We start from the raw sequence: 21,156 nt of genomic DNA, 5'->3' as shown, positions 1-21,156 counted from the left end.
CTAGAAGCAATTATGGCGTAAAGATTCCACTTGAAAAGGGCATGAACAGATATACCTAAAATATAGACAGTACCAAGTAATGCCATCCTCTAGGTTTCCCCAAAGTTTACTGTTAGATTTTAAGCTTTTCAGGGCATAGACTGTCTTGTTGCTGTGCCTAGTACGTGGTCATAAAACCTTTTATTCTGCATAAAGACCAGTAATTTTAACTACGTTTTGGTTTAAATGCAGCAGGAATTGCTGTGCCAGCAATACAGTACGGTAACTTTCATATGAACATAATTTTTGGCAGCCAATTACCAACCTGGAATTTAGCCAGGACACTTTACTGCCATCCCTCTTGAAGAGTACCACAGGTTGCTTAAAATTAGCTCTAAGAGTTTAAATAAGTTTAAAAGTGGTTTGAAAGGGATCATTCAAGCTCAAAAGCTTATTCAGTATTCAAGTATGTCATGAAGCCAAAATTAGCAGGTAGTAAATGCCATGACAAAAATGCTGTAAACCAGCAGTTCCTTAACTTTTCACAGTCCCATCTCTCCCCCCACCCCTCCTGCCCACCCCACTCCCAGGTGGGGCTGGACAGGGGTAGGGGACCAAGGCTGGGGATGGATCTGGGTCCAGGAGTGCAGCCACAGCTGGTCCTGGGGCCAGGGCCAAGAGCAGAGCCAGAGCCACGGCTGGAGCAGAGCTGGGGGTGGAGTGGGGCTGGGTGGCACTCCCACACTTCCCACATGGGCTGGCCCAGGCCCGAATGTTCCTCCGCGTCCCTGTTTGGGGACCTCTGCTGTAGCCAGGGTGTTCATCACAAGAAACAGGAAGTAGGGAGCAAAAGCACTATCCTACTATTTTTGTTACACTGCGAAGTGGATACAACTGCTTCTATGACCACAGTAAAAAAATGGGTAAGAATCCTAGTGCCAACGTAGTAAAAGTTGTACAGTAGAACCCGAGTTACGAACACTAGTTACAAACTGACCAGTCAACCATACACCCCATTTGGAACCAGAAGTTCACAATCAGAAGTTGTTACAACTTCCATTCCTGAAGTATTTGTAACTCAGGTTCTACTGTACATCCACTCAGACTCAAACCAGTATTTTCCATTTTAGCCTTTCAGTCAAGTGGGACAGAATTCCTCTCCATGCCTCTATCAGGACTTGCTTTCCAGTTTAAGCCCCTCCCCCCATACGCAATTTGTATCCACAGCTATATGCTAATACAACAGAAAAGTAGGGTAACCACCATTTCAGCTACTGCCAATGATTAATGATTCCTCAAATGCCAGTAACAGAAAATATGCCACAGCTGTTCTGAATACAAGCATTTGAGTGTTTTCAGTTGACTAGCATGAAGATTAATCACTGTCACATCAGTGACAGCCTGATGAATATGTATAAATCAACTCCACTTCTAATCAGTCTAATTTAGCTTAAATTGGGGCTCTAGAGATGCACATGTCTAAAGCTATTCCAAGTAGTAACAGATCCCCTTAATTCCAAAAATAAATGTATGAAGTTGTGCTATTTTAAATGGATAGCATCAACCTGGAAAATCACTTTGTCTGCAAATTTTGTAGCTAGTATAAATAGGAGACTAAGTTGGGGGAACCACGACATTTTGTATATTTATCTAGTCATTTTCTGTTGCTACAAAAGCAAACATGAAAAGAAAAAGCTGAACTAGTTTCAAGAAAATGCTTTTTCCATGTTCCCATTGCCCCTTTAAGGACCTAGTAAGGACATTTTTCAGATACTTCAACATCGCAGTTGTGTTCTAGCTCACATGAGGCTTCCTGTATGACAGCTATTGTGTCACATCCACTGATTCAGGGCGGACATAGGTCACAAGTAAATGAACTTAAGCGCCAAAGCCTGAAAACAGTGCCAAGCAGTGAAGTGCATTTGGAAATCTACAGCATGCCGGGTCTTCCTCCAAACCCCTATCCCAGTTTGCTTTCAGTCTCCAAATTCTACTCCAATAGCAGGGGCAGCTCATTTATTTTAAACATGGTCTCTATTCCATTAGCTAGGGAGTCTAAGAGGCTACCAAACTCTTGCTTATAGACAGCCAGAGATTGTAGTGAGAAAAAATGGTCCATTCATTCAAGTGCACTCCTCCCTGACACACAAAAACCAACTTACTATTAAATAATTTATTAGGCAATAATACACAACTTTTAGCATCAAGCTCTTATGTACATGCACATAGAACTTCTACCGACTACCCTACTCGGGGACTTTAGCTCTTTTGCCCTTGGCCTTGCGGACCTCTTCGATCAAATCTTTCAAATACTGGATTTCTTTGCTCAGGGAATCGGCCTTCTCCTTCAATGCCTCATTCTTCTGCTCTAGCTCCTGGCATTCCCCAGACAGGGCCTCCTGTTCTGCCCTCTTCTTCTGGCGGTAACGTGTGGCAGCTGTCTTATTCTGCTCCATCTTCTTCAGTTTTTTATCAGCTCTTTTTTCTCCCTTCACCTTTGCTGACACTACCTTCTCAGCAGGATGATCATATGGTTTGGACCGCACTGAATCACAAATGTGGTCTGTGGGAAACTGACTATCATTGAGAGATTCTACAGAAGTGGTTGGACTGTGTTGGGGGGTCCCCAGATAAGACTCTGGGCTCATGCATATTCCACTATCATCTGAGTGGGCTTCCTCCTCTTTCTCCAACTTGGGGAACACCACCACAAATGTGGTGGCTTCTGCCTTTCTGTCTCCTTCCAGTACATCAACTTCACTGCCTAGATCTAAACTAAAAGATTGGTCTGGAGTGGAAGTCAGGGACCCTGGGGAGAGGGGAAGAGACAAAAGGAGAGTGAGTGAGGCCACCTGATCTACTCCAATTGGAGATTCAGGGTGGTGGATGATTGGGTCAGTTATCAGTGGAGGTTCTTTGTCGTGAATTTCCTGGGTAGGAGGGTCTAATAGATCACACGTGTCTTCCAACGTGGCCATGAGCTCGTCTGGAGAGACGGTGGCTTCCAAATCATCCATTCCTAACAGGGCATCAAAGTCAAATTCCTTCAGATCCATCTTCTCCACCATCCAATCCATGCCTGAGAAGGCATCCTCTGCAACATAGGGAAACTTAATTACCATAAACGTACAACAGTCACACTCTCAATCAACTCAAGCCTTCTGAAAAAACTCAGGATGCAAAATATTTTGCTTATTTTTTTCCTCCATCCATCCCCTTGTTGCTTAACTTTTTCACATGCAAATTTATCAAATCTAATACTTGCAGCAGATTCTTCTGCCATCACTTTCATATGTTCTGCACAGTAGAGGGCTGCTTAGGTCTAATTTTTAGGCCTTACCCAGACTGGACCCAAGCCCACCTGACTGAGGGGGTCAAATTGTTCTCTGACCTAACCCCAAGCCAGCACCACCACTGCCTCATGCCCATGGGGTCAGCTCTCCTTTATGTGCCCCTTGGGTTGGCACAACAGTGCATGAGTCGTCAGCTTCGTGGCTCTGCTCCTGCCATCCACTAGCATGAGAGACTCTTTGGCATGCACACTCACTGTGCTGTGGACTGAGGTTTCTGGCAGGACAAGAGGCTGCACCAACCTGACTCCAAGAGGGTCTGGTTGTTTTCCCACCTGATACTTGTCATTTGTTCTGGGATGAGTTGCAGGACTCTACTATACAGGACAAAATAACCCTGATAGTGACTTATGACATTCCACTTTTCTCTGGTCCTCCAATCTCTACATAGAATTGAAGTGTTTGGGGAGAGACTTCTAAGAGATAAGTGAAGGCAAATGACAGCAACATTCTCATATCTTGTGGGACCCTTCCCCAGAGTATAGGCTTCTGAACCATATGTGGAACATGGAGGGAGATGCTCGATTCTAAACAGACACCGCTGTTTCATCATTTAAACAGCTCACTGGTTAATTATAACAATGGCAGAATGTTAAGTGATATGCAAATATTTAATGATAGGACACTAGATGGGAACACTCCCTAGTCTAAATTGATCCAAATTGATGTATTTCCTTTGTGAATAAAGTAATGCATTACCCTGGCTGTTATCTGTGTTTTTGCCCAAACTATCCACAGCCAGCCAATTGGAGGAGACTGCCTTAGCCTTGTCGCTGGAGAACCCATGCGAACGGAGGGGCCTGGCCACCTCCAGGTAGTCATCTAGAAGTCCTAGGCTTTCCTCAGCCACCGAAGACAACTGGTTGAAGGGGGACAGTAAATCCCCCAACGGCATCTCGTTGTTCAAGAGGTTCATCCTGGTGATGTTTTAATGCTTTTTTGTCAAAGAGTGAAGATGAGGAGGTGTCTTTGTCAATTACAGCAATGCTGCTGTGAGGTGCTTTGAAAAACCTGGAGCAAAGATAAAAGATGATTTGTTATATAGCAGAAACAGCCATTTGTGTTTGATTTGACTTAAATACTGACTGTTCTCTACTGGTGTAGAAATGTCACTTTCAACAAAACAAAAACATTCCACTATCAAAACCAGGTTATGGAACACTAAGCAGACTGGGGTTGCCTCCCTTCTCAGGATCTCACTTTTCCCGTCAGACACATTCTTTGCACTTTGACCCGGTCCATGCCGGTCTCAGAATTCTGTCCCCACAACAGGGCCATATGGTAACACCTAACACGGTGCTCATTAAGTCTTAACAAAAGGGCCACTCAAGTTTCCTCATGACCAAATATGGTCTTAGCTACTGCTAGAGCCCCACCCACCACTCTGCGGTGACTCATGCGCAGCAGGACTCTTGCGCCGAAGCCAAGCTGCAGCCATTTCATGTTCCTGCTCCTGGGCCTCTCTCCCCACCCTATAAATAGGCGGCCATTTTGTGCCTCCTGCCACGTTTCCACTGGGGCTACTCCGACAGCTGCTGGCATCCAAGAGCCGAGAGGCTTTGAACAGCCCGGACTCCCGGCCAGTGGCCAGGGGAGGAGAGCGCTTACTGCACAGCTCGGAAGAGGACGTTTCAGGACAACATGGGCTGCCGCCTGGAAACTCAATCAGGGCTTACAGAATCGTGGGGCAGCTGGGCGAGAGGCTGAACGAGCAGCCTGCCCCGTCCGTGGCTGCGGCCATAGCGCTCCTCCCGAGAGCCGAGCCCTGGGGACCCGCGCGGCTCCAGACGCTCGGCGTGGAGAGGCGCCGAGAGACAGCGCTCAGGGCTCCAGAACCATGTGCCGATCCCCGCCGCCTCCCGCATGGAGCGCTCCAGCCCTGGCTGTGCAAAATGGTTTCTCCCTGGGCTAAGAGGAATTCACCCCCACCCCCTCAATATGGTATTTCCCAGTAACGCGCTCACTCCCTAACAGGGAATGGAAACGCGCAATGGACCGTTCAGAACGTCTCGAGCGGACCATTCCTCTCCCCCCCCCCTTCGCTAGAGACCAACTCCCTCGCTACGGACTACACCATTCTCAGCCCTCCCCCCCACCGGGGGAGAAACCATTCGCCAACACAGGGAGGCCTTCTCAGCGCCTTATCCCCTCCCCCGCTCGGCCAGATCATGCCCGGTGGGGGACCGGGGGCCCTGCCCCCACCCCCGTACTCACGCCATGGTTGCAGACGCCGGGGATGGGCCGAGGACGCCGCTGCTGTTGCTGCGCCCGCTGCACTGGCCGATGCCGCTGCTGGCCCTGCCGCCGTTACCAAGCCATGGCGGCGGCAGCGAGGCTCCTCCGGGTCAGGCGAGTCCCAGCTGCGCCCACGCTCACAACCACCCAGTCACCTAAACAGACAGACAGACAATGAGAGGGCGCGTCCCGCGCTCCCCCCTTATATAACTTCCGTCTGCCTTCCCCACAAAATGAGACCCGGTAACACTGTATCCTTCCGCCACATTCACCGCGCGCTCAAAACTGCCCGGGCGGTTCGAAGGGCTCTGTGCCCAGCTACCGTCCCCTGCCTGGCTAAAGGCACCACGAATCTTGGTCTCGCACACGGCAGAGGTCGGGGCTAGCGAACACTCGGCAGAAGGATCACAGGGACTATTTTATTTCACTCTAACACGGTAGCTCATTGACTAGGCGTGACGTCACGCACAGACAGGGGCGGGGCCTCACAGCGCCTCCGGCTGAGCCCGGCCAAAGACGGGCTCCGAGCTCAGCACGGCACAGGGAATACCACGTGGTCTTGTAAACCGCTGATTGGCTGATACCGGGTGTTCACGTATGCTGCGGGCTACCACTGGTTAGGGCGAGAGAAAGACGCAAACGGCGGGAGCCGCAGCGCGGGGAGGGACTGCGCTTCGGCGCTGAATGGCGGGGTGGGCAGAGCCAGGGGGCCTGTGTGGAGAGCCCGGGTGCTGCAACGTGCGCGGCCCGGACAGCCTTGCCAGCCGCGCCCCCACTGCCCCCCCACTGCCCTTCCCAACGCTGTGCCAGCCCCCCACCGTGCCAGCCCCGCCGCCCCCGCCATGCCAGCTCTTCCCCCCACTGCCCCTCCGCCTGCTGTGCCAGCCCCCCACCATGCCAGCTCTACCCCCGCGGTGCCAACTGCCACCATGCCTGCTCTTCCCCCTGCCATGCCAGCTTTGCCACCCCACTGCGGTGCCAACCCCCACCATGCCTGCTCTTCCCCCTCCACTGTCCCTCCCCCTGTGGTGCCATCACTGCCCCCTGCTCTCCCCCTGCTGTACCAGCCCTGCACACTCCCCTCACTCCCCTACTGTCCTCCCTGCTCTGCCAGCCCTGCCCCCCCAGCACCCTCCCTCTGCTGTGCCAGCCCCGTCCCCACTGCTCCTCACCTACTGCCCTTCTCCCTGCTGTGCCAGCCCTGCCCCCAGCATCCTCCCTCTGCTGTGCCAGCCCTGCCCCAATGCCCCTTCCCTCATCGTGCCAGCCCTGCCTCCCACTGCCCCCTCCCTGCTATTTCATCGCTGCCCCCAGTGCCCCCCTGCTCTCCCAGTCCCTCCCCCCACCGTGCCGGCCTTGCTCTCAGCACCACCCCGCTTTCCCTTGATCCCTCTCTCTTCAGTGCCAGCCCTGCCTCCACTTTCCCTTGCTCCCCCAGTACCCTTGTTGCCCCTCTCCCCACTGTGCCTCTCACTTCCCCTTGGCCGTCCCCTCCTCCTGCTGTGCCAGCCTTGCCCTCCAGTGCACCGTGCTCTTCCATGGCCCCTCCCCCTGCCATGCTAGCTTTGCCCCCCTCTTTCCCTTGCTCCCCCATGGCTCCTCCCCCAAGCTGTGCGAGCCCTGCTCCCCCCCCCCACCTTCCCTTGCTGACTCAGGTGTATTCAGTTATAATTAGATGTTTTTGCATAACGCCAACCTTAGAAACTCAGCCTGGGCTCTGGCAGTCAAGCTGGTTTTTTGGCTGCTCAGGCATCATTATCAGGAATAAAGGTTTTGCAGGACAAACTTGTGCCCTCAGCTACTTCTGTCAGCAGCCATATCCTCTTCAAGTTATGGCCTTAGCAACACGTGTGGAAGCTAATGGCCTTCATTGGGTTTGCACAGCTGTAACTCACTGGAAATTAGCACACAATTTTACGATAACCCACAAGGACAAATGCAGTCCAGGTCCCACACTCAGCCCTGCAGAGCCAGCACAAGAGCAAGAAAGCAGTACAACCTAATCATCACTAAAGTCAGCATAAATTACTCTGAATGCACAATAGGAACAGCTCTGCTGAATGGAAAGGTACCATGTATACAAGGGATTTTTTTTCTTTTAAGAGCAAAATAACATTTTGAGTCATTGGAGGGGAGAATGCACTCCATCTCAGAAGACATCACAATAACAGTTCAGTGATCCATGACGACTGTTCTGAAAAATGCGTCAAGGAGCGAACTGAGCTTCAATGCAGAAAACTGAGGAGAGGCACTGGCTTTCAAAGAAGCTAAACGGGATTGGATGGGTAGGTGGGTGGGCATCAGTGCAGCATAGGGATTGGCTGAGGGGAAGGCTTTGACATCCCCCAACCTCGACTGCCTCCCCCTCCCTTAGCCCTTTTAAGTAAAAATAAAAAGGTGATTGTAAAGCTGTCATTATAGCTAAATCAATGGAAAGTAAATACTTAGCGTACCCTTCCTCTTGAAAAGATAATTATGGATTTCCATGAGTCACTGTACATCTGAGCAAAAATAATATAAGCAGACATGAAATGCGCAACAAGGAACTTCACCCAGATTGGCCTGTTTTTTAATCTGCCTGGTCTTCTTCTCTGTGCATGAAATTTGTACTGGTGAAAGATTCCAGAGAGAAATCTTCCATTTCTCCCCAGCCAAACAAAAACAAAAACAAAAAAAACCCAAAAACCCCAGCCCTTGGTTAACGTCAAGGTTATTTCCCAGTTTCCTAAATGACTGTAATACATCATCATTTATTAGATACTTGTATAAATAAGATATCATACAGAGTTCCATGTTAATTGTTAAACCACCCATTTGCCTTTGCACAGAATTTGCTGAACATTTCTCCTTGGTGAAGATAATTCATATCAGACCAAAAAAAAATTTCCCCTTTAAGTAAAAATCCTGTGGTTGCTTCTTCATTGATGTGAGAATGAAAACAATGTTTTCTAAACTGAGAAATGCAAGAGTCTTTTCTCACCATTAACTCAAAAACCTCAGAACAGAGACTTCCTAGGAGGTATGTGGCTTGTATGCAGTGCAGTCAAGCCTGGTAAGTTTGGGAGAAATCATTTTTATGATAAAAAAGGTTTATACAATTATAAACAATTAAATAATTGATATGCATGGTCAGTGAATACCTGCTAAAATGTGAACAGCTGGCTGCAGTGTTCTTGACTAAGTGTTACTGTGAACGGTACCTTAGAAATGCAGAGATAAAACATGCACCTACAATACATGAACCCCTAAGAGGATTCACAAGGCCCCAGGGTCTACTCTTGTGGAATTCACTGCAGGACAGAGGCCATGTGACGTCAGAGCAGGGAGAACTGCCCTGCCTTCTTTAGCAGCCTACCAGGGTGAGGGGCTGCTGCTACATACATGAAGGAAAACGTTAAGATATGTTCACACACTCTCTTTGCTATTTTACTAAAGCCCACAATTTTCTACAAATGCTAGGCTCTATGTTAAAGTGTTGGGTTTCTTATCTTTTCCCTAGGGAGAGATCTGGGGCAGAGATTATCTTTTTGTTCTGTGTTTGCACAGCGCAGAGCAGGTCAGTGACGGGAGCTCCAAGATGCTACACTAACACAAATCATAATAAATAATGACAACAATGTGAAGTGATGTGCTGCCCCTTTGATAACAACATTGCAGAAAACTCTCTGGCCAAACCATAGCAACAGCTGGGAAGTCACCCCTCACATTCCATTCCCCTCACTGCAAAGCCTGCATTGGCAATTTAAATAACATTACAAAGTGAAACAGTGGTTTCTTTTTTCTTTAAACAAATACACACACAGTAAAAATGCCAAACGCCACTCCTGTCATTCATTTAAATATACAAACATCAGGAAGTGAGAGTTAATGCTTCCATAGTAACCTTAACACACACACACTGTACAGGCTGTATATACATACAATGTCCAGGGTCTGCATGGGGTGAGGTGGTGGAAACTGGGTGTGCCACAAAGAAGGGCGGTGGGAAGCACATCTTCTTTCCTCCACCCCCTAGAAACAAAATTTATGTATCTAGCTCAAGACTTCTCTTTTCTGGAGCACTGTCCTAAGGGCAGCCACAGCAAGGGAGAATGGTTGGCAGTGCAGCTCGGTTAGTACGGAGCGTAGAGAGGGCAGGGAAGGAGGAAGTGGCAGAACCAATGTGGAGATTCAGGCCCAGATCTTCAAAGGGGCTGAGACACCTAGCTCTCAATTATTTCAGTGGGTGCTAGGCATCTAAATCCCTTTTAGGTTTGGGCCCCACAGCCCCCAAGTAGAGGGCTTTGTGTGACCCTAAGAATCCCCCAATGCCAACTGGCAAAGGGTTCACTGTCATGTAATAGCAACTGCTATCAAGCCTGACAAACTCACTACACTTAATACATTGCTGTTACAGTATTTATCGATAAAGAATGTCATGTAGGATGTCAAATGAAAGCTTATATCGGGGTGGTCGTTATAAGCTTTGTGAGATGTATGTACGGGCATTATTCAAGAAGCTCTATGTATGTATTAAACTATGTAACTGTGTTTAAACTATGTAGCCAGGTAGGGTAGATAAACAAGTTTTTCCCAGGACAAAGGAATGTTGATTTACCTGCCTGCCTAGGTCTCTGATGTAAATCCAGCATTGTGTAAATCAACACAAAGCAAGCTTCCTTTGCTTACTAAGTCAACAGGAAAAACACATTAACAGGAGAATGAGAAAGACAGTGTGACCTCAGCACACCGAAGAACAAATAGTAGGGGAGAAGAACTTCATCTGGGGATACACTTCAAAGGGGTACAGTTCAAAAGTTGTCTGGACTATAAAAAGGAGGAAAAGAAAGTTCTTACTGGTGCATCACTGAAGGAGCAAAAAGGCCTGCACTTTTCATATCCATGAAGCCTGGATTCTGGCTATGTGGTTGGTGACGCTTGGAGAATGCTTTAGATGCTTTAACTTGGACCAAGATTTTAGCCTGCTAAAGTTATGTTCAGTCTCACACAAACATGTTATACTTTTGTTTTATTTGTCACCATCTCTGTTTCTATTACCTTTACTCAGTATCACTTGAATCTCTATCTTTGTTAATAAACTTCTCTTTCTTTTATCGTAAATGTGAATCAAGTAAGCGGGTGTGTACACTATTTCTCTGGAGGCAGCTGACTTGGTAATTACTGAGAGTGTCCAGTGAAAAGGGCTGAATACCACAGGCAGCCAGGCTCGTCAAGGGGGCTCAGAGACCGGGGTGCACCAAGAGTTACCTGCAAGGCAAAGTAAAGGCTGGTAAATTCCTGAGAAGTTTGTCTGGGGTGGCTAACAGACTGGGGAGACAGGCTAGCCCGGGCAGAGGGGTAACAAGTTCTGAGAGGCCCAAGAAAGTGTCATTGTGGTCTGCTGCAGATGCCCCGGTATTATTTTGGATCCATGGGGAATCTGCCAAGTGTGTCTGGGGGCAGATCTGGCAGCATTTTTTGCTTGGAGAGGGCAAATCTTGCCCCCCCGAGGGCAAACTAGGGGATATCCAGGAGGGGATCCCCCACCCTGAATCACCTCCTGAAGGAGGAAATAATGTGTTTAGCACTCCTTAGTCTAGGCAGTGCCAATAGAAGTTCTGCCAATATAAGGCTTGCTGACAGGGGATCTGAAAGCACTTTTACACTAAATTTGACATTAGCTGGAAATCTCTTTCCCAATTTCTAGGGAAACTACCATACAACAAGATAGGTCAAGCCAAATCCTCTTAATGCTCAGTTGTCATCAATTCCTACCCTGACACTCAATATGAACATTCAGAGTCTAAGATATCAGATGTATCTTTTCTTCTGAAATCTTAGTCAACCCTCATGGTTTGCTTAGCAGGATCTGGACTTCCCATCTTATCTTTAGATTGATTAGTAAATATATATAATTAAGAATCAAACCACATACATTATGATTTTATCATCTACAAATAAATAAAAGTTAATCACAAGCTGCAACTATATAATTTTGGATTAATTCACCGTATTTGCTATACCCACAAATTATTTCATAAATCATCCATTGCTTAACCACCCACTCACTGCCCTACATTTCCCATTTCTGTTATGTAAATATCATTTCAATATTAAAAATTGAATCTGTAAATTACATTTACAGATTAAAGTTCAATTCTTATAGAGAGAGGGGAAACAATCCTGGTCGTCCATCTAAATTTTTCCATACTGAACTGATCTGGATGTGCCACATGTCCATTGATAACCCACAATCTGTAAAACAGTTAGTTTTCCGTATCAGCCATTTGGTAACCAACTGGCACAAGCAAAAAGTTCTGCAGGTTTCTTAGTGGGAAGGGTCTTTCAACGTTACACATCTTGCCCACACATGAGTCTCCCTAGCAAAGACACAATTGGCAGCAAATAACATTTAGCAAATGAGGGGTTTTGTATTTTCCCAGCCTTCAATTTCCTTCTTTTGGCGGAAACAAATGGAATTGTATTTCCTTGCAATGACTGAGAGTCCAAAATAACTCAAACATGCTGAGGAGGTGAAAAGGTACATCACACAAACCAACACCTTGCGGGCCTGAACAATTAAGTTAATAGATTACAAGGCCAAAAGGGACCATTGTGGTCATCTTCTAGTCTGACCCCCAGTACAACGCAGGCCATAGAACTTCCCTCAGGTAATTACTTTTGAACTACAGCAGATCTTTTAGAACAAAATCCAATCTTGATTTTAAAATTGCCAGTGACGGAGAATCTACCATGACCCTCGGTAAATTGTTCCAGTGGGTAGTTACCCTCACTCTTACCCTCATGCCTTATTTCCAGTCTAAATATGTCTAGGTTCAACTGCCTGCCACTGGATCATATCATACCTTTGTCTGCTAGATTGAAGAGCCCATGATCAAATATTTGTTCCCCATGTAGGTATTTACAGGCTGTAACCAAGTTACCCCTTAACCTTCTATTTGTTAACCTAACAAGATTGAGCTCCTTGAGTCTATCACTATTTCTAATCCTATAATCACTCTCATGGCTCTTTTCTGAACCCTCTCCAATTTATCAACATCCTTCTTGACTTGTGGGCACCAGAACTGGACACGGTATTCCAGCTGTGGTCGCACCAGTGCCAAATACAGAGGTGAAATAACCTCTCTGCTCCTACTAAAAATTCCCCTTTATGCATCCCAGGATCCCAGTAGCCTTTTTGGCCACAGCGTCCTGGGAACTCATGTTCAGCTGACTATCTACCATGACCCCCAATTCTTTTTCAGGATCACTTGTAGGAGTGGGATTTTATATTTGTATTTCAGGTTTAATAATGTAGTAATGTATGACTTAATTTCATCCTGCCAGCCACCCTTTTTGAATAGCAGAAAGGAATGACCCTCTGGGGCATTGGGAGAAATGCATCTGACAGACTGCCAGTGACTGTACTAATGTTAAGGCAGGGACAGACCAGAACAATCCTTATGACTGACTATGGTCACCCTTTTGTTTTAGGATAAGATTCTACGAGGTCCAGATCCATACCCTGGTCGTGGGCACCCTGGGCGCATGGGACCCCCACAATGAGCTGGTACTGAGAGCTTGCGGAGTCAGTCGACGCTACACCCGGCTCATGAGACAGCTAATCATGTCCGACACCATCAGGTGGTCCAGAGACATCTACACGGAACACATCACAGCACACCAACAGTACCAGGTCGAGTAACCGAGAACACCGCCCAGGGAAATAACCCATTTCCTTCCCTGATGACCAAGGGACGCACCCCACCCATGTACTTATTCTCTTCACCAATACTGGCTTGGACTCTTAATACATTCCATGGGTGGCGTACCCAAGCCCATTTATCCACTGACGCTTTAAAAACTCCCACACTCAATCTGGATCTATGCTGCTTATGTGGTATGTACCTCGTGAACTTTGTAACCGATACTTGCAATCCCCCATAACCCAAGCCCAACCCCAGACGTACAGTACCTTCCCTCTTAGCTTGTGTAAATTTGATTTTAAACATTAACTTTAATAAAAATTTGCTATAAGGTCTTGCTTCTTGTATGCATTGCAAACTAAGTTGTGTAAGTAACCATATAATCCTTTCCAAAATGAATACCTTTGAAGGTCTCTGTAAAAGACTGTGTGAATGAGGAATGTATGCCTCAGGCAAAGATAAGGTGTGAAGGCCATTGTTATAGCCAGATGGTCAAGGAAGGAGGAGTGAAGAGACTTAACAACACCAGAGAACCAACAAGCATCCATGATTGAGGAAGGGCAGATTGACGACCCTGAGGTGGAGGCTGGCATGCCTAAAGACAGGACAATTAAATCGAAAGCAGGACAGGATGACCATCTCAGAGGTGTTTTGGAATGTTAACATCAAAAGATAACACCAATTAAGGAGTAACCGGTCACAAACTGACACTGCAAAATCCATAGACTTCAACAGAGAAAAAAAAGACTATAAGAACAGGGTGCTTGGCCATGGGACTTTGGGTTCATCTTGCCACAACTCCAGGAGCATCGGATCGCAACTGACAGAGCCCGGCTCCCCTCTGCGACAAATCTGGCTGGCCACTAGATTCATCCAAACTCTGGACTGGTAACTATAAACATCAATGGGGGCGGGGGGGCGGATGTGGGTGTAGGTGTGTGCTGCTGTATTCTCAATAAATGCGGCATATTGCCTTTTTCCCTGAAAAAGATCCTGTGTGCTTCTTATAAGCATAACCTGCTGCTTCCCAGGATAGAGTCCCCCATCCCGTAACAATGGCCTACATTCTTTGTTCCTAGATGTGTACATTTACATTTAACTGTATTAAAATACATGTTGTTTGCTTGTGCCCAGCTTACCAAGTGATCCAGATTGCTCTGCATTGGTGACCTGTCCTCTGCATTATTTATCACTCCCCCAATCTTTGTCAGCTGCAAACTTTTTCAGTGATCATTTTATGTTTTCTTCTAGGTCATTGGTAAAAATATTAAATCATCTAGGGCCAAGAACTGATCCCTGCAGGACCCCTCTAGAAAAACTCCCGCTTGATGATGATTCCCTGTTTACAATTACATTTTGCAACCTACCAGTTAGCCAGTTTTGAATCCATTTTACATGTGCTGTTAATTTTGTATAGTTCAATTTTTTTAACTGAAGTGTCATTTCAGTCCAAAAGCATGGTTAAGCTGCATGCTGTGTTGCCACTTGATTTACTGCTTTCACCAAGTCACATCACAGGGCTTCAGTTAGTATTGATAATGTCAACAAGCAGGAGCCTAAAAATAATAATAAATATGTAGTTCGGATAACATGAAGGTGGTTCCTGCATCTGAAGTAATAACTAGATCCTGGGTTAAACAAACTCAAGAGGTTGAAGGCAATAATATAAGGCTAGGGTGCCATTACTACCAAACTGTGCCGACGTGCTGCTCCTAATGGCCATCGCTCCCCCTTCATTTAAATGGAGTGGGGAGCCAGTGATTAAGCATTCCAAATCTTGAGGCAGTGTGCTCCTGCAGATTGTCATGGGACACCCAGGGAATCAAGGATTGCTAATTTCTCACCTTTTTTCAGGTGCCCTTGGTCTGTTTTTTTTTTAAATCCACTGGGGTGGCAGTATTGCTGTTGCCAGCGTAAGTCCTGATCCTGCAAGGTGCTGAGCACCATGGGTGCCACGGGCACACAGCACCTTGTAGAATTGGAGCCATTGAAATCAGGGGGCTAGCAGGATGAGTACTACGGCCTACTCACCCCTTCAGAGGGGTGAAGAATCTACCAGTGCCAGGGGATGTGAAGATTGATAGGCGGGGAATGAAGTGGCAGACAAGAGTGTAAAACTGGCCTGAAGTCAACAGGGATTATGAACAAATAACTACAGTTTTAGAAACCATACCAATTGTGCCACTTTCAGCCCCAGCAATCTATTTGTACTCTGAAGGCTCTTCATCAAGAACATGGCTGGAATTTAATTTTAAAGGGAAACTTAGGTTAGCAATACTTCATTATGTGAGTCCGTGATAGTGAACCAGTCAATCTGACTTTTGGGTTTTAGAGTAATTTTGTTAAAAACTGCCCTTTGCACTAGTATTTAAGAAGAATTAAGACAGTGCTTAATTTGTGCCAGGGCTTGCCAGGGCTGATCCCCGGCACAGCTAGGCTTGGCAGTTCATAGCCCTGGCACCTCTGGACTTGTCACATCAGTTATGAAAGCACAAAAATTGCTTGAGTTCCAGCACCTCTTTCATTACAAATTAAGCACTGGATTAAGTGCATGAGAAGTTTAAATTTTGTAAACCAAGCCATTTTTTTCAGTCTTGATTCTGATTAGACACTTCCTACATAAAGGAGAACCATTCCAAATGTTCACTGCCCTACTGCTTCACTTCATCAACTTGTTTCAAACCTTTGAAATTTTTTAAAGATTGATGTTGCATTATAAAGATTTTATTAGCACGGTTGGAATGTTCACCTAACTCACTTCTGGCTATGTCACTTGTGAGTACTGCAGATCATCTCAGATGAATGGTAATAAAACCTTTACATCCTGCCAGCTTTGATTCTGCATATGCCATATATGTTTTAGAAAAACTATTCTAAAGACCATTTTAAATGTCATTGGGATTGTTTCTTGTCTCCCTGTAGCTCTAGAGTCAGCAGCCTTCATTATCATGAGCCCAGCTGAACAGGGCTGAAAGAGATATTTCAATAAAAGTAAAACACCTCTAATATAATGGTTGGTCCCTAAAAAAGCCTTTAAGGGCCTTTTCAGAGCTACAACTGAGTGCTGGGTTCCATGGGAAAAGAATGCAAATCTCCCATCTGTCGACCTTTAAAACCAGGAAATATTAGTTGTAATATCCTGACATTTTAAGATCTTGAAAATATTTTCCTAGCCCATCCTGAGATCCTTGAATCTTGCCCGTCACCACAGGCCAGGATAATATTGGGAGGAAAACTGCCCATTTGAGAGAGGAAGGATGGTTCAGTGGTTAGAGCACTGGCCTAGGACGTGGGTTCAATTCCCAGCTCTGCCATGACCTTGGGTAAGTCATTTAGCCTCTCTAGGTACATCTACTTTGCAATAAAAAAATCTGTGGCACCGAGTCTGAGCCTGGGTTAACTGACAGGCTCGCAGGGCTCAAGGCTCAAAACTGCAGCATAGACACTCAGCCTGGAACCCAGACTCTGAAAACTTTCCCACCTCGCGGAGTTTCAGAGACCAGGCTCCAGCCTGAGCCCGAACATCTACATTGCAATTTTTAGCCCCAGGAGCCTGAGTCAGCTAACCTGCACCAGCCATGGCTGTGCTGCAGGTCTTTTATTGCAACGTTGACATACCATTTCTGCCTCAGTTCCCCCTCTGTAAAACAGGGATAATATTTCTTCCTTACCTCACAGGGTTGTTGTGAAAATGAACACATTAAAGAGTGTGAAGCGCTTTGGAATCTACTGGTGAAAAACGCTAAGAAATAAGCATGATTAATATTTCAAGAGGAAACACTGCTCCAGTGGACTGATTTTTTAAAAGGTACCTGCCTTGGGGCCGGGGATGTGCTTGTAAATCCTGGAGAAAGAGATTAGCAGACAGAGGAAAAATGAGGTGGTCAAATGTGTACAACAAACATTTATCACATGGCTATCATCGTCGCTATAGGTCAGGTACATGTCTCCTCTTGCTTAACACTAAGCTGTAGAATGGTGAAGCCCAAATTAAAAAAGTAAGGTTGGTTCCATTTCACTGTGAGGCCATAGCTACGTGCCCATCATCTACAGAATACGGACAATTTCTCCCAAAATTTTCTTTCCCACAACCACCCACCTGAGTTCCTCCTACAGGAGGAACCCCACCTCTAAGGATGAGAGTTCAGTCTTCATGGCCCATTCAGTCCTTGGCCTCTCCCGTGAGACTGTCAGCAATGTCTGGTAGTGTCAATGATGTGGTTTTTGTAATGTGAGCAAAGATCCCAGCAGGAATGGGATTGAGATACCCAACAATTCATTATGTTGAATCATATTAAAGAAGTTCTGTATTAAAATCACAAATGAGTTTGATTCCCCATAGTTTAAATTCCAGGTTATTACTAATTAAGAGGTCTCTTGGTTTTTGGTGCTGTTTCTCTCCCTCTCTGTGTGAAACTTGCAAGCTGCTAATTGTGTTAGTACATTCTAAGACAGAGTCTGTTCTCAAAGCAATTCTTTGTAACAACAACTACTCACAGAGAGAGAGACTCAAAGCAATACTCTGTAACAACAGAAACAGCACCCAGAGACTCCCCACCCTTTTGTTGTATTCATCTCGCTTTGTTAACAATTGTGATTAAAACAGAGATAGAGGATGTATGTGGATGGATGCTTGGTGTGTATAATAACTGAATGATCAGGGAGGTGCCAGCCTAAGAATCCAGTGTCCATCACCTGAAGAAGGCGTCAAGTGGAAATAACCAGAGGACCCCCGGATGGCAGACTGGAATCCACCCAACAGCCTCAAGGATGGGAGAACCAAAGAACAAGATAACATCTGGCAGCACAGAGCCATCAGGAATGTGCCATCTGCTGATTGATTCAGCAACAGCATGATGAAGCAATTCCCATAGACTGGCATAGGAAGAAATTCCTATAAAAATGGACTCTAGAAGGTGAGAACTTTGGGGTCTGATTCTGCAAACCAACTTCCAGGAGCATCAGACGAGCATCTGACAAGGCCCTGCTCCCTCCTCATGTCCAGGCCACCTGGCCAGTGGCTTGGCATGAACAACTCTAAGGCTGGTAACTATGATAACTATCTTGCAGAACCTGTGTGTGTGTGTGTGTATGAATGAATGTGTGAATAAATATGAAATTGAATGGAATGTTAAAGCTATAACTAACTGCTTACTATGATTCTTTCTGTAGTCACAATAAATGTGGCATTTTGCCTTTTCCCCTTTAAAAAGATCCTGCTGGTTTTTATTTTATTGGTATAACAATTTCACATAGATACTCAAAGTTTCCAATAGTAATAATCTTCCAGCACAACTGAGCTAAACTGGAATCTAAGACCTGAAACTGAAATACTCTGTGTCCGATTCCTCCACTCCACATATCCTCCTAATTGATTTAGGGTATGTCTAACACAAGGATTACAAAAGCCTGTGGCTGGCCTGGGTCAGCTGACATGGGCTTGTGGGTCTCGGGCTCCGGATTGAAAAATTGCTGTGTGGACATTTGGGGGAGGGTCCCTGAGCCCAGGCTTCAGCCTGAGCCCAGGCTTCAGCCTTAGCCCGAACATCTACACAGCAATTTTTAGCCCTGCAGCCGGAGTCCCATGGGTCCAACTCAGCTGACCCAGGCCAGCCACAGCCATGCTGCAGGTCATTTATCCCAGTGTAGTCATTGAAAGCACAGTTCGTACCACTTGCGTCTAAGCAATTCAAAAGCAAAATTTAAATCATTAAACCATTAAGCGAGTTACACTCTCAAGACTATACTTGAGCATGCAGAAGCTTGAATTAGTACAAAAAATAGCTACTCGCCTCTTAAATAGGGAGGCCCAGTATGATGAACCCAACTCCTTTGCTCCGTATTCTGCACTAGCAACTTGCCCATTTTGCGGTGTGATTCAAGGTGTTTATTATCCACAAAACTCTCAGTGGCCCACTCATTCTATGCTCCACTGCAGCAGCAGCAGCTTCATCCCACCATGAAGTTGTCTTCAAGGCTGAACTCCAGGGGGCAAGCTGCAAGTCACTTCTGATGGAAGTCCCTTGGCTTTGACATTTTCTCCAGAAGATACACCAGGGCTCAATTCTGGTAAGTTTGGGGGATCTGAAAAGACACACACACTCTGATTTTTTTTGATTGCATAGCCAAAGAGAATTTATCCCACCAATCAGAGAGTGTAATACTAACTGATATAAGCCAGTTGTTGGCAACTGTTCTTTTTAATCTTTGCAATATATTGAGCGATCACAGAGAGAGAGTGAGCGTCTCGCTTTGAGCAGCTCACCTTTCTGGGGGCTGACTTACTGCTTGGGAAAGTGTGGAAGGCAATGTCTCACACTGCTTATGAAGCAAGTCCAGCACATTCACAGATACTAAGGTCAGAAGGGACCACTATGATCATCCAGTCCGACCCCCTGCACAACGCAGGCCACAGAACTTCACCCACCCACTCCTGTGAAAAACCTCTCACCTATGTCTGAGCTACTGAAGTCCTCAAATCATGGTTTAAAGACTTCAAGGAGCAGAGAATCCTCCAGCAAGTGACTTGTGCCCCATGCTACAGAGGAAGGCGAAAAACCTCCAGGGCCTCTTCCAATCTGCCCTGGAGGAAAATTCCTTCCCGACCCCAAATATGGCGATCAGCTAAACCCTGAGCATATGGGCAAGATTCACCAGCCAGATACTACAGAAAATTCTTTCCTGGGGATGAGGGCAGGGACACAATTGCCTTTCCTACACTCAGCAAGGAAACTGTTGCTGGGACACGGGATTGCATGAACTGATTCCATCTCTTATCCTTGCAACGGTGCAGCTAGCACATCCACATCCATGTTACAACCGCTGAAGCAGTGCAGTCAGAGATTCTGAAAGCAATCATCCTCTGGTGCCCAGTCCCATAAAAGCAGGGCTTGTGGGCAATTACCAAATACAAAGCACTGCATTGTGGGATGAGTTAGGAGGAGTGGTTCAATTGGTGTAACTATGATGCTCGTGACTTCCTGTCCCGGCTGGGAAGAAGTCATTGTAGACTGCACCAGCTCAGCAGAACCTGAGCTAGAGGCTTTCTCCCAGCTACTGCAGCCAATTACTACAAAAAATGCTGGGACAGCTGTTATGCCTGGATGCCAGGTGTTAAATTCCAAAAATGTGGCAAGCTTCAGGCTTTCAGGGCCAGTGTGCTTGAGCGTCACATCAGAAGTAGACTTCATTGGGGCAGGCTGCACAAACAAACTGCTTCTATAAAAGCACCAGGCAGCCCCAAATAAAGGCTTGCTCTTGCTCATTCTCTTTCGTTCACTGAAACTAGGCTGCCAAGAAACCCAGGCAAACTGGGAAACCTTTACAATTGCAACTCCCTTTTTAATATCTGTTAAAAAAAAAAAATCTACTAACCATAAAAAAAACTAGTATTCCTTTCCCTCAAGTAAACTAAGCTCTTAATCGCAGGTGCCTCTAATGAGGTGTGAAGCTTATGGAGCAGTTTCTGTACCTTGCTGCAGGGTCCCAGAATCAGGTTGATGGGAGATCGGTATAATCTGTCAAAAGATGGCACCTTTTCATGTCCAACACTCCAATAGTCACATGAGTCAGTGGCAAGAGGTCTTCCCTACTGTGCCAGCATGACCCTTAGCTAGCAATTGTATCTGGCAGGGGGAAGAATACGAGAGAAGTGGCATGTAGAGAGAGAGAAGTCAGTGAGGAAGGGTGCATGTCAGAACTGGAAAGTTAAGATCAAAAGAGAGAAAGCCCTTGAAGCACGTGAAACCACATTAAACAGAAGCAGAGGTGCCCATGCAGGGGCATGAGCTTTCACTGCCACTTCAGAGAAACTGGAGGAGACATGACTCCCGAAGGAGGAGTCCTTCTCATTTGACTCATGTATGCAGGCTGCCAGGGGCAATAGTGTTGCAATGCATTGATCATTG

General features: G+C 46.2%; 1 protein-coding gene and 1 long non-coding RNA gene across 2 annotated transcripts; both read right to left on the bottom strand.

The window, feature by feature from the left end:
* Positions 1-2,137: 2,137 nt before the first annotated feature.
* Positions 2,138-5,975, bottom strand: ATF4 (activating transcription factor 4). The gene is made up of 3 exons (XM_007053302.4): positions 5,544-5,975; positions 4,029-4,340; positions 2,138-3,073 (listed from the first exon to the last, which is right to left on the bottom strand). The coding sequence occupies exons 2-3, from the start codon at positions 4,243-4,245 to the stop codon at positions 2,226-2,228; spliced, it is 1,065 nt and encodes a 354-aa protein (XP_007053364.2). The 5' UTR covers positions 4,246-4,340; positions 5,544-5,975; the 3' UTR covers positions 2,138-2,225.
* A 3,356-nt stretch (positions 5,976-9,331) lies between these two features.
* On the bottom strand, positions 9,332-17,659 carry LOC119563997. Its single transcript, XR_005222843.2, has 2 exons — positions 13,068-17,659; positions 9,332-10,811 (listed from the first exon to the last, which is right to left on the bottom strand). It is a non-coding gene; the product is annotated as an uncharacterized LOC119563997 (long non-coding RNA).
* Positions 17,660-21,156: the final 3,497 nt, after the last annotated feature.

This window comes from Chelonia mydas, chromosome 1 (assembly GCF_015237465.2).
Source record: "Chelonia mydas isolate rCheMyd1 chromosome 1, rCheMyd1.pri.v2, whole genome shotgun sequence".
In the NCBI taxonomy this organism is placed as follows: domain Eukaryota; kingdom Metazoa; phylum Chordata; order Testudines; family Cheloniidae; genus Chelonia; species Chelonia mydas.
Note: the sequence above shows the minus strand (reverse complement) of the source record. Positions and strands in the feature narration are given on the sequence as shown.

Coding starts and splice junctions, on each gene's coding strand:
- ATF4 (XM_007053302.4), bottom strand. CDS start 4,245: ATGAACCTCTTGAACAACGAGATGCCGTTGGGGGATTTACTGTCCCCC. Junction 3,074..4,028: donor AAACACAGATAACAGCCAGG/GTAATGCATTAC, acceptor CCTATGTTGCAG/AGGATGCCTTCTCAGGCATG.